This window comes from Lygodium microphyllum, chromosome 4 (assembly GCF_053477565.2).
Source record: "Lygodium microphyllum isolate KBCC chromosome 4, Lygodium_microphyllum_v1.1.10, whole genome shotgun sequence".
NCBI classification, from domain to species: domain Eukaryota; kingdom Viridiplantae; phylum Streptophyta; class Polypodiopsida; order Schizaeales; family Lygodiaceae; genus Lygodium; species Lygodium microphyllum.
This window is the reverse complement of record NC_141138.1, coordinates 9,430,147-9,442,582: the sequence shown is the minus strand read 5'-3', so window position 1 is coordinate 9,442,582 and position 12,436 is coordinate 9,430,147. Positions and strand designations below refer to the sequence as shown.

General features: G+C 41.3%; 1 protein-coding gene across 2 annotated transcripts in view; it reads left to right on the top strand.

Moving 5' to 3' along the window:
* Positions 1-12,436, top strand: part of CSTF77 (Tetratricopeptide repeat (TPR)-like superfamily protein) — a 196,636-nt gene that overhangs the window by 129,845 nt on the left and 54,355 nt on the right. For both annotated transcript variants that reach the window (XM_087675672.1, XM_087675671.1), the window contains exons 10-11: positions 10,429-10,492; positions 10,583-10,703. In XM_087675672.1, coding sequence (XP_087531798.1) covers positions 10,429-10,492; positions 10,583-10,703 — 185 coding nt within the window. The remainder of the gene's footprint in view (positions 1-10,428; positions 10,493-10,582; positions 10,704-12,436) is intronic.

Sequence of the window (12,436 nt, the reverse complement as noted above, 5' to 3'; positions counted from 1 at the left end):
CCTGATGGTCTGATGTAATAGAAAGTAAGAGATATAGAGAGAATGTTGACCTGATAGGGTCAAACATCATTCAAAAAACTACAATCATTTCCTCTTTTGAAGCACTTCTGTAGGAAAAAGTGAAGGCCTAGAATGAATTCTTGATTTGTAATGCATTGTAAGGTTGGAGCTGTGAGAGAGAGAGAGAGAGAGAGAGAGAGAGAGAGAGAGAGAGAGGTTAAATTTACGAAAAAAAAAGAGAGAGAGGTTAATGGTCGGCAGCACGTCAGTTAATCAGATATATCACTTGCTCATACGAGATAAAGATTGGCTAGCTCTGAAGAGCAACCACACTTGGGTCTCCATAAAGATAATACTTGGAAATTTGTGGTGATGGTGGGCTGGCTCAATAAAAATCCATTTAAATACAAAGTGTTTATCTAACAAATGTTGGTTGGTGCTGTCCCAGTTGCCTCTGCACTCTCGAGACATCATATCTTGAATGATTGTTGCTCCTTTGTCATTGGGTATCTTTCTTGTCCAATGGTGAGAAAAGTTTGGTCTCTACTGTTTGCTGTTTTGTCTGAAGTGGTATGGCTGTGGATGGTTCCAAAGGACTTGGCCTTTGGAGACCCCAAATTCTCAGATTGTGTGCAGACATATATGCAATCTTCCACTTTTTGTGCTGCTAGGGCTGTTGGCACTTATAGACTATGAGGAATGCATTTATGTTTGATTCCATTTTTGGAGCATAGAGTTATATTGCCTATTTGAGAGGCCTTCTCCATTGGCAACTTGACATCATTGAGCTAGTAGATATTCTTTCTTGAGACGATTTGCTTTCTTCCCACATTACAATTTCTTCTGTCTCCTTGCTGGTTATACAAGACCATTTGTACTTCTTGTCATATTGTACTTCTGAATTTTGTGTTTCTAGTAATTAATACAATTACCCTTCATGGGGGGAGAGAGAAAGAAAGAAGAAAGTTATATTAACGTCTACAAAAGGCCAAAAGGCCAAGTTGGCCTATGAGACCAAAATGTTACATACAAAACGTCTAGGAAACTTTCCAAGTCCCAGTAAAGCTACCATCTAATGCTATGATAAACTAATTGAGTAGGTACAAAATGTTATATAGGTTGGGTACAATTCATGTGTTTGAGAGAGAGAGAGAGAGAGAGAGAGAGAGAGAGAGAGAGCAGCCTATCTGCTTTATGCTCTGGAAGAAGTAAGGAAATCGACTAGGATATAGCTCATAGGACCATGATGGTCCATGCTTGGTGGCTTTCTCTCAAATATGGCTGTACGGGATGCTACTAGGGAGAGAGGTGAACATGGGAGGTACACATATTACAGGTGGTGGGTATGATAAAAAGTTCCTGTGCGATACTTGTAGAATAGAGTCAGGGTTTATGGTGTTAAAACTTCTCGTGGATACATTGGCAAAAGGGGTCCTTGGAGCTGCAATTGCATGGCTATGGCAGACTTTTGCCTAGGGTTATTTGGAGATTGAATTTATGGTTGTAAAGATGTGATGGGAAAATAGAGATTATTGATTGCTCATTTTGTGTCAACAATCACTTGAGGTTACGTGAGGTCTGTTTTGTAGTGTTTCTCACCCACGATCCATGCGTGTAACATAGTCAAAGTTGGATCTAATGAATCTATAGTGGGCTAAATACTTTGAGTACATCAAGGCTAAGGCAGTATTTACCCCACATCAAGGAGTGGTTTGGGGATCATTAGGCAGAGTACACTGCTGATGGTGAAGCTCAAGCTCATGTGAGAGGGCCTTCTATTGGGCAAGGAACTGAGGAAGAATCTAGTACTATGCAGATTAGATCATAGCTCCTTGGTGGGTATGAAGCTCATGAGGATGGACTAGCAATCTATGGAGGGTGAAGCTCCATGAAGGTGTGTTCACACATGAGAGTGTGCATAATACTAACACTTATGATAATGAAGAACCATGGAAGCCTAGTATGCATTGGATATTTTAGCACATTTAGGATATAGGGCTTGGGAATAGTTTTGAGGCCAAATTTGTTGCATCTATTGTATCCATATGGAGATCAATATCTGCACAACTTCATGAAATTGACTCAACTGGTGTTGAAGAGAAGGTGTAGCAGCCATTTCTCTTTAATATAGCTACTCATGACTGAGAGAGGCCACACCATTCAAGAGAGAATCTACCTATTTTTTTGGAGGGGGGGGGGGGGGGGTACCAACGTAAGGACACAGATTTGGAGGCATCAAGGGGAGCCATCATGGAGAGCATCAAGGAGGTGGTGTCCTCTAAGTGGAGGATTGACATACATACCTCACAAATTGGACCCTTTATCAAGGGAGAGATCCTTCTTGCAGTGATAGCCACCAACAAATAGAGCATGTTTACTTTCTTATGGGAGTTTGGTGGGAAACTCAGGCGAGATAATCTTGATCACTCGGAGCTCACAGGATGTTCTTGGTAGAGGATTAGATTTAAGCAATGATGTGGCTTAGTGTGATAGGAGTTTTTACTTAGAGCAAGACCCTCAAAATTGTATGATAGATGACTTGATGAGGCATTGGGCATGCAATAGGCGGCCACTTCAAAGACTGCATTGGGACCTTAGGGAGTGGGAATGGAGAGATCCATTTGTAGAGACACTTTGTGATGTACCCTTCTTTGGACAAATCACAAGACTAGGAAGGAGGATACGAATCAACAAGATCAGATTGGTGTAAGGTGTAACTGAGCATTGGACTGGCTAGGTATAGCATATAACCTTTACTTGGAAACTTTTGTAGGAGATTGGAGAATAGTTTTAGAGCAATAAAGGTTTCACATTTTGTGGTTAGAAGCATTCGGAATGTAAAATGTTGGTAGAGAGCGTGTCGCTTGTGCTAGATGTGGGAAGCATGAGGAGACAGATAGGCATTGGATATGGGATTGCTGAGAGTCTTAAGAGGTTTAGAGCAGAGCCCTTAGGATGGTATTTCATGGCACTGCAAACTCTATGATTGTTATGTAGGGGACATTTGCTTGGGGCACAAACAGGGATTTGGCTTGTGGATGATGTAAATGGGTGTCGTGCCTATCTTGTCTCAAGGCAGCTTGTGGGCATGATTGTCATATTGAATTTCTCACATAGCATGGACCCAAGGGTATTGTCACAAATGGGAGCTCATAGTTAGCATCATTGCTTGGTACATATGGAAAGCAAAATGTAGGCATGCTATCAAATTTTTGGACATGAATTTCTCACATAGCATGGACCCAAGGGTATTGTCACAAATGGGAGCTCATAGTTAGCATCATTGCTTGGTACATATGGAAAGCAAAATGTAGGCATGCTATCAAATTTTTGGACACATCTATTTCAAAGACTCTCCAGGATTTGGTCAAAGATTGTGTATACTTTCCGTGTGGGATGGGGGAGGTTACATGGCCGTTTGGAGACTATGAGGAGGATATATGCTTTTCTCAAGCCATGGAATTCTAGCACTTTCTTCCTTTCCAAATCCACATGGTCTCATATTATAGGCCTCTTGGCTAGTTTTTCATTCAAGCCTTATATTACATGTCTTAAAAGAAGCAAGTCTCTTACATGGTTGCTTTGTACTTCGTAATTTTGCCTTAGGATATTTTATTCTAAGGGATCTTATTAATAGAATTTTTTGTCTTTTATTTGTGTTTAAAAAAAAGGGATACCTTCCTAGGCTGAAGTTATTATTGAGTCTCCTGCAAAACATTAACAAGAAATGGTGTGAGATGCCCCTATCTATATGAGTGGAATCCTCCCTTCAAGCCTAGTAATATAGCCAAAAGAGGTGGCATTGCATTGCCTATCAAGAATCGGATCCCTCCACATCCACTCTCCTAGATCCCATTGTAATATCTAGAGAAGGCTCCTTTGCTACAACCCATGTCTCCATTAATCTAACAAGCAAGTGGTTGGATCCAATCCAATATATTACTTATTTTTCTAGTGTGCCACTACCTTGATCCTCCATCTAGTGTATCATGATTTCCACGAACTCTCTTTGGTTCAAGTCCTCTCACAAGAGGACCATCTTTCCCAATCATAGAAGTAAATGCCATGTCTTTGTTCTCATAATGATTGCGAGAAGATTGTTTCTTTTGGATTATAGATCATCTTAGGTTTGACAAGGGTCTGTATCCATCCTTTAATTAGGGGCTACTCATTCAATTAGGGCCTCAATCATAACTTGAGGATATAGTTGTAGATCCTACCATACTTGTGTAATAGTTTGTAGCCACCTATTCTACATCTATAGGGCTATGCGCAATGGATTCATAATCTCTCTTGCATCTCTGCACACCCTCGCTTGAGTCTTTTGCCCTTGTGGTACAAAAGAAATCTCTGATAATCCTATCTCCAAACTGAATCTAGAAGAAAACTCTTGCATGAAACTTGTACTCCGATCTTTGCTTCATGGCATTAAACTTTACTTTGGCAATATGCATTCTCTGAGCCACCAATTTGCATCCTATATATCTCTCCTTGTCCCTCAATACTGCATCTAGTGATGCTCTTGCAATCCTCTCTATGTTTGGAAGGCTCCCTCTGCTCCTTTTGGCCTCTTCTCTATAGAAGGAACAAATCTTTTGTCGACTCTCATTCAAATCTTTAGCTGCCCATCCAACTGAGAAGAGTCTGGTCCTTGGATCTCCAAATCTCTACAACCCGCTCTCTAAAATCATCATGATAGAATACGCGCTTGCCCGCTACTATCCAAGGATCAACTTGCCATAGGGATATGTCGAGTGTAGTCCTAAATTGTGTCCTATCTCTTCTGCCATTTGGGGGATAAATGAGTAGTATACAAAAAATATGATTTGCATCTATCCAATATGTTGTAAATCATTGAGTTGATACAAGTCAAAGTAAGTTGTCCACTTAGAAGCCATAAGTCCGCACTTGTCTCACACATTTTTTTCTTTCCCTTTTGAAAGGTTTCGGATGGAACTAAAGATGCAATGTGCCCATGGTCACAATGCCACAAGGACATGTATTTCTGAAACTTCACTTAACGTGTGGATGTCACCTGGACATGTATTTATGAAACTTCACTTAACATGTGAATTAATTTTTAATCACATGGTTAAGTAAATGTTGCACATGTGAGGTGCAATTGGGGTTAGAGTAAATTTATGAGCTCAACACGAGAGGAAATCACATGATGTCAAATGCAAAAGTTGCTATAAGTTATGTTGCATAGGTACTTGGTGGTATTTGGTGCCAAATGTTAGCCCAAGTCATTCATTTAGCCATAAGTGTCAGTTGGTGACGCTAGAGAAGTAGCATTTAATGGTACCTAACACCAATTTGATGGTCAAAGATGGCGCAGAGACACTCAGGAATGGAAGTTGCCTAGCCAATTTATTTGTTGGCGAGTCAGATTATTTTTCTGGGCATTCAAATAATTATCAGAATAATTTTCAGTATTTGAAGACTGAAAATTAATATTTAATTATGGATAGTGCTAGAAAAACCATTGGGGAAGGTTGCCACGTTTCAAAAACGCCCATGCAAGATTGAAAAACGTCTTTAGAGGCCGGAGAGAAGCATTTTTAGGCATTCAACCTACAAGAGAGAGGGAGGAGATGCTACCGGTCTGATCTGCAGCCATTGGACGTCCTTTTGAGGTAGCTAGGGGCAAGAGAAGACCAATCAACAGCAAGTGATTGCATCTATAGGTTGTTCAGATAGGGCAACAACAGTAAATGACTGATTTTCTTAAGTTCTTCTCGAAGAAAGTCTGAATTTTCTCTCCCCTCAACATTCTCTCTTATCTCCCAATCTTTTGATAGCCTTTCTCCAAAGATTACAACATTGAGATCAACAGAGGGTAAGAAATTTCATATTTCTCCGATGTAAACCCTAATTTGTAGTCGAAAGTAAGGTTTAACAATAGCTTCGGGAAACGTGCAAAATTTGAAGCTCCAAGACTTGGATTCAATAGGGCTGAAGTTGTTTTTAGTCAAAGTCAAGTGGAGAGACCAACATATCAATGAATTTGGTGCATTTTCCATCTCCATCAAAGCGGGTGAAGGCCAGTTGATTGCCAAATCAAGGGTCAAATCAGACGGAAGACTTGCTAGTCATTTTGGACCGCAAGGGGAGTTGGAATATCGAAAGGGTTTGGGAAAATCCCATTGTACATCAACATTTTCTTTAATTGAGTTAAATAAATACCTAAAGGGGCGCCAGTGTTGGGGTCAACAAGGTGTCCATTGTCCAAGATTGTAAGTTAATTTGCATTTCTTATTCTTGTAATAAATGTTGCTGTTATAACTAGGTTGTAATCAGGGTATTACCACCCATCCATGGAAGGAAGGCTGGTTTCACACAAGGCCATGGTCACATTCTTTGCTTTTCCCTTTTGAAAAGTGCGAATGGAACTAAAGAGGCAATGTGTCAATGGCCATGAGCACGAGCATAAATGAGGTGTACATGGCTCAATTGCCTTTGCATGTCTTTGAGTTGAGCTTTGAGAGAGGCCATGAGGGACAAAGCTCCATCGGATGTGAGAGAAGGAAATTGTTTGACACAATGCCCACCCTCACATGTGTTTGGAATCAAGAGAAATCAATTAGATATCTTCCATGTATTGAGGGTTACTCACTATGGGAATCTCATCTGGAGATGTGTCGCGAAAAGACATTACAAGGGGAAGAGATAATGAAAATATTAAGGAGAGAAGATGAAAATAGATAAAAAATAATAGAGCCTTGGTAGAGAGCAAGAGGGGTTGAGGAAGAGAGGAGTGAGTGAAAGATTGGAAAATTATGTGGTAGAGAAGATTGGAGAGTATGTGGAAGAGAAGCCTGGGTAGAGAGAAAGAGGGGTGAAGTGAGGAGTTGAGTGAAAGATTGGAGAGTATTGAAGAACATGTAGCAAAGGAGAGTGTCTCATCATCCCCCTAAATCATTCTTCTCACTTAATCACGCTTGCTTGATTTTTTTTTTTGCTTGCGAGCTGCTAAAGGTAGATGGGCTCAAAAGTCCAATGAACTAAAAGCCATGAGCCTTCCTCTCATTAGTCTTGTTTGGAAGGCACTATCATTGCTGTTATTTTTATTGTTTTAAAAGAGAGTGACGAGGCCCGTTGAGCCCCAAAAAAGGAGTCACTCCTCATCACACATATTAGGAGGCCAAGTCTACTCACCTCCTTGTTTTGCATTGTGGTCGCTTCGTGTGATAGTTCTCCTCTGATCTGCTTACCTTGATGTCCCCACCATAAGCCACAACCAAAGCAGCATCAACATTGCATGTGCCTATACTCATTGTGGCTATGAATACAACTGACCCTTGCTACAACATTTTAACGTTTAGATACTACTACTACGTTATATACGCTACCACCCTCTGCGCTAGTTATTATCTCACTGTGGTCTAATACAAAATCCCTTTTGCCTTATGCTTACTAGTAAATGTACCAATTGTTTCTTTGAAGTAACGTAAATGCCCACATGATAGCCCAAGTATCTCATTGAGATGCCTTGGGGAATCTAAGTGAAATTCTCATGTGGGTTCAGGTCTAGCTGCTGTGCCAGAAACCCAAAATCCATAGGACTTGTGCCAATTAATAAGAGCTCTTGAGGCTCTACAAAAATTGCAGACATTGTTGCCGGAGCCCTAGAAAGAGCTCATGGTGTTTGCAACAAATAAGAGAAGAAGAGGTGCAAGCACATATCCCTATCTTACTGACGTCTAAATGTAGAATTTGCCACCTCTAGCACCATTGACGACAACCTAGCTGAGAGCAGAGGTCCCAGGAGTAGAGAGCCCCTACACCTTTGATGTATTAGTTTGGAGAACCCATTCTTTGCATGACGTCTTCTAGGAACTCCCAATCAACTTTCTCAGAAGCCTTTCAAAATCGAGAAGCAGAATGATGATGTCCTATCCCTTGGTTCATGCAAGAGTAATGGACTTCTAAAAGTTGAAAACATTGTGCATGATGCTGCCATCCTAAACAAAAATAGTTTGGGTAGGATATAGTAACATGCAAAGGCCATTTTCTAGATTCTACTCCTAGTCTCATCCCATCCCCTTACCATGCCAAGCTTGTCCCCATGTTGGGGGCCCCCCCTCATGCTAATGGGGGATGGCAATTTGTGCCCCTGTTCTCATTCTCATTCCCTCCCCATCCCAAAGACCTGTGCGATGTTACTATGGGGTAGGATGAATGAGATTTGGCATAAGGAGAGATGATTTGAGGCTTATCACTTTAGTTAGGATTTAATTTGCCGTTCCAAACAAAGTGATTGGTCTCTAGTGGGCGATCTCTTATTTGTCTGCACTACCTTTCAGGTTGAGGTGAATCAATCTCTGAAATAGCTTCTTTGGCATATATCTTGATTCCATTATCTTTTGAAATGGTTCTAGAAATCTTGCATTGATTACATCCCAGTAGCTCAAGAGGAAAGTCTTGTCCAATCTATCATCCCTTGGGCACTTCTCTTATGGTAGTACGAATAAAACCTCCACAATCTTCTCCTTTGCGAGGGGGCCATTAGGTGTCTGCTCCTGGTCTTTGTGGTCGGCCTGTTGGTACTGTGTCACACAATCTCTTCCCCCTTCTCAAGCTTGGAGGTCTTGTCATTGAATCCAATAGGACAGTATAATAACGTGTCTAGAAAGAAGCCCTCGCATGGTAGTTATAGATGTATAGGGCCTCCTTCATAGCATCTATTTGTGCTTTGACAGCAGTCATCCTCTCACCCACCCACTTAATCTTGGCCGCCTTTCTTCTCTCTTTGAAGTGCTGCCTTGTCTAGAGTGTCTGGGACCTGTGAAACAGTTCTTTGTTCACCATGCTCCTTGCTTGTATCTAGAAAGAAGCTCTAGCATGGTACTTATAGACTTATATGGCCTCCTTCATAGCATCTATTTGTACTTTGGCAGCAGGCATCCGCCTACCCTTCCAGCTACAACTTGGCTGCCTTTCCTCCTCTCTTTGAAGTGCTGCCAATGAGGCAATAGCAGCCCTCTTTCATCTCTTAGAGACCATTTCTCTTGCTCTGAGCCATCTCTTCGAGAAAAGAGTTTACCCCTTAAATATCATCCAAGTCTCTAGCTGCTCTGATAGATGAGAAAGGCTTGGCTCTTCCAATCCTGGTAATATTCTCCCTCAAATACTCATCATAATACAAATGCACTGGAATCTGATGCTGGTAGCAATTCCCATGCCTTCCTCCGTAAGAACCGATTGTACCACTGCATGGTCTGATAAAGTGGCTCTTGGAACAATATCAACTAGAAACCCCCCAGGTAGAAGGCAAGTCATGTACGTAAAATCTATCCAACTAGGAGAAAATCTTGGCTCCGACTTTCTTGGCCCTTCTTGAAAACTGGAGAGTTCTTTTATATTTGCCGAACTCTACCAAGAATGAAGGGTCCTTCCCTTAATGTGGAAGACAAAGTCCTCCCAAGCTGCTTGCTCACCTCCTCTGATAATCTCTATGCATCTAGCCTTTCTACTCTCCAAGGCCTGGAGCATGTTAAAATCCCCTCCTACTATCCAATGCTCTACACTAGGTAAAGACTGAGTATGAGTGAGTCCAAAGTCTTCTCTCTGTCTGGCTACTAGGGGTGTATATAAGCAGTGTACCTATGGGTGCCTCCTCTACACCCAATGCCCTAATCCAGAACAGCGGGAAACCAATGCTATCTGGCACAAATACAAACTCGTGCTTCTATCTTTGAGGCTCCCAAAATAAGAGCCTGGTATGTGAAACTCTGTCCTGGCTGCAGCGTCCCACTGCAATGGCAATCCTCTCTTCTGAGAGGTGGTGCCCTTGTAGCATGAGGAAAGCCACTGATCTTGCAACTAGTACCCTATGGAGATCTCGTCTCATGAACCTCTGTCCTTTGCAGAACAGTCTTCTACCAAAGCCTCAAATATTCCATGACAGGATCCTCATGGAAACCGTCAAGGTCTCTTAGACCAGTGTGGGTACAGGGCCCATGCATGTCTTTTCTGCCTGATTGTAATATCCCTGCAGCCTTATGAAGAGGGGAATTTGAAGGAGTCCAGAGAATCATTGGAGCGAGTTTGTTTCCCTTGGGAGGCTCTTCAAAAGCATGGTGCAACTTTAGGAGAGTGCTTAGTTTCTTGTTTTGAACATTTTGCCTTTTTGTTTTATGCATTTTGGTGACTGGTCTAAGCTTGCATAATTTTGTGATTCGTTTGCATGTCATTCTTAATCCCATGTTTGTGTTCATGGCGTGAAATTGAAGATGTCTTGTGATTAAGCGTGGATGTGTTGTATCTTGTTTGAAGAACCAGTTATTTATATGTATTGCATTTTAGTTCAATAGGTTTAGGTTTGGATGATTGAGTTAATAGATACGTCTCTTTATGTCTATAACTTTCCCTTTGTGCGTGATTATGCTGATGAGATTTAGTGAGTGAGATCTTAATTGCATGCAGGGGGAATCCTCAAAAGCTAGATCGTACTTCTTTGACAAAGCGTGTGGCATTTACATATGAACAGGTTTTTGATACATATCATTTACAACAAATGCAGTAAATCATGCAAAATTTTAATGTATTTCTGACCATTTTAGTGCTACCTTTTTATCAGTGTCTTATGTATTTATACCATTACCCGGACATTTGGTATGATTATGCTACATGGCATGCTCAAAATGGATCTCCAGACCCAGCGGCTGTAGTTTTTCAAAGGGCTTTAAAAGCTTTACCAGGTCAGTTTTAATAGCCAACTTAGTTTAGTTTTTGCTCATGCTTAGGATTGTCTGCCATACTTTTGCAAAGTAATTAAAGTTATAAAGTGTCTTATATATATATATATATATATATATATATGGATGGGGTCCTTCCATGACCAATATACTTGCAAAGAAAGAGTCCTTCTTTGAAGTCACTTTTCATTTGTCATGTTTTGGGGACAGTGCTGCAAATCTTACGTGTCAGCCTTGAATGGCCATTAGTGGAGGACCATGCCTTCACAAGGGATAGAAAAGACTTGAGAAAGCCAAAAAAAGATAAGAAGAAGAAGATCTGAAAGCAGAGCTGGCTGCTCAAGCCAATGAAGGCAGGGTGAATGACCTGATGCAAATAGGATGTGGAGGCCCCCACAGATAAACAGAAATTGAAAGGGCCTTAAGAACAGAAGAAGAAGATGATGTCAAAGCAGAGATAGCTGCTTTTGCCAATGAAGGCATGGATTAACTTTGGGGTCAAGTGCTGTCAAGCCTTGCATTAGTAAGGATTGATTTTTTGCAATCGAATGGTGCTAGCAGCGAGCTCCCATTTGTAGCAATGTTCTGTATCCAAAAAAGTAAAGGATTTTGAATCAACCTCAGCTCATGGCATATAACATAGGATGAGGAACGAATGTTAGGGATGGGGAATGCCACTTCAAAACAATTTGAATGCAAGCCTTGCATTGGTAAATTATATAATGGGTTTGATAAGATGGTGGGTCATATCGCCCAGGTAGAGACTAATATTGGGAGGTTTCATACATTCTAATCTACTTTTCTGGATCATTGAGATAGTTGCCTTAAGTGTCTATGAAAATATCACAACCTTGAGGCAGTTGGTTGTTAGTGATGAGTGGAACCAAGCATCGAGCACTCGTTCTGCACAGGGAAGAGCTTGTGCATCATCATGTTTGTCAGATACATATTGAGATGATATAAAGCACACCATTGATGTGGGTCAAGCGGATTGTGTGTTGATTGATATTGTGAGGTTTGGCACCCTCAGATCTCTTTGTCAGGATGGATTGGACAATTACCATTCACCATTGCATGCATGGGCATTTATCCTTGATCTTGAGTTTCAAGGATAAATGCATGGGCAATTATCCTTGATCTTGAGTTTCAAGGAAATAGACAAGAGAGATGGTGAAGTGATGGATGGATTGGAAATTTGGAGAAGGTATTGTGAAGATCAGAGGAGAGTTATAAAGAGTCATCTTCATTTTATACGAGCAGATAGGGCAGATTTGGTACAGCATATGGATGACAAGGTAGGTGGAAGATTAATGGCACTCTTTGGTTGGAGGCTTCTGGTGCAGTTACTCCAGAGCCCCAGCAGTTGGCTATTTGGATTTTCAGCCAGGGATGTTTTTCCTCTCCTCTTGAGCAATTGTGGATTAGGTTTGGTCACATTGCATCAAAGAGGAACCAGCTTGGTGCGTAGAGAGCCAATGATCTTGTGTTTATGAGTGCTAATCTGCACCTTCTTGGGAAAATGGCATCTCCCATGGCAGAGACTTTTGATGAGCTGCCCTCTTCTCCCTGTATGGTTGATGGTGATGATGGAGGGTATTGAGGAAGATGTGGAGGGAGCAGTGTGATTGGATGAGCAAGAAGAAAGCCCATATCTTGAGACTTGACCTGATATAGTCTATGATCCTACATAGTTGTCATGAGCCATGAGTCACATTATATATCTTCCTTATTGTCAT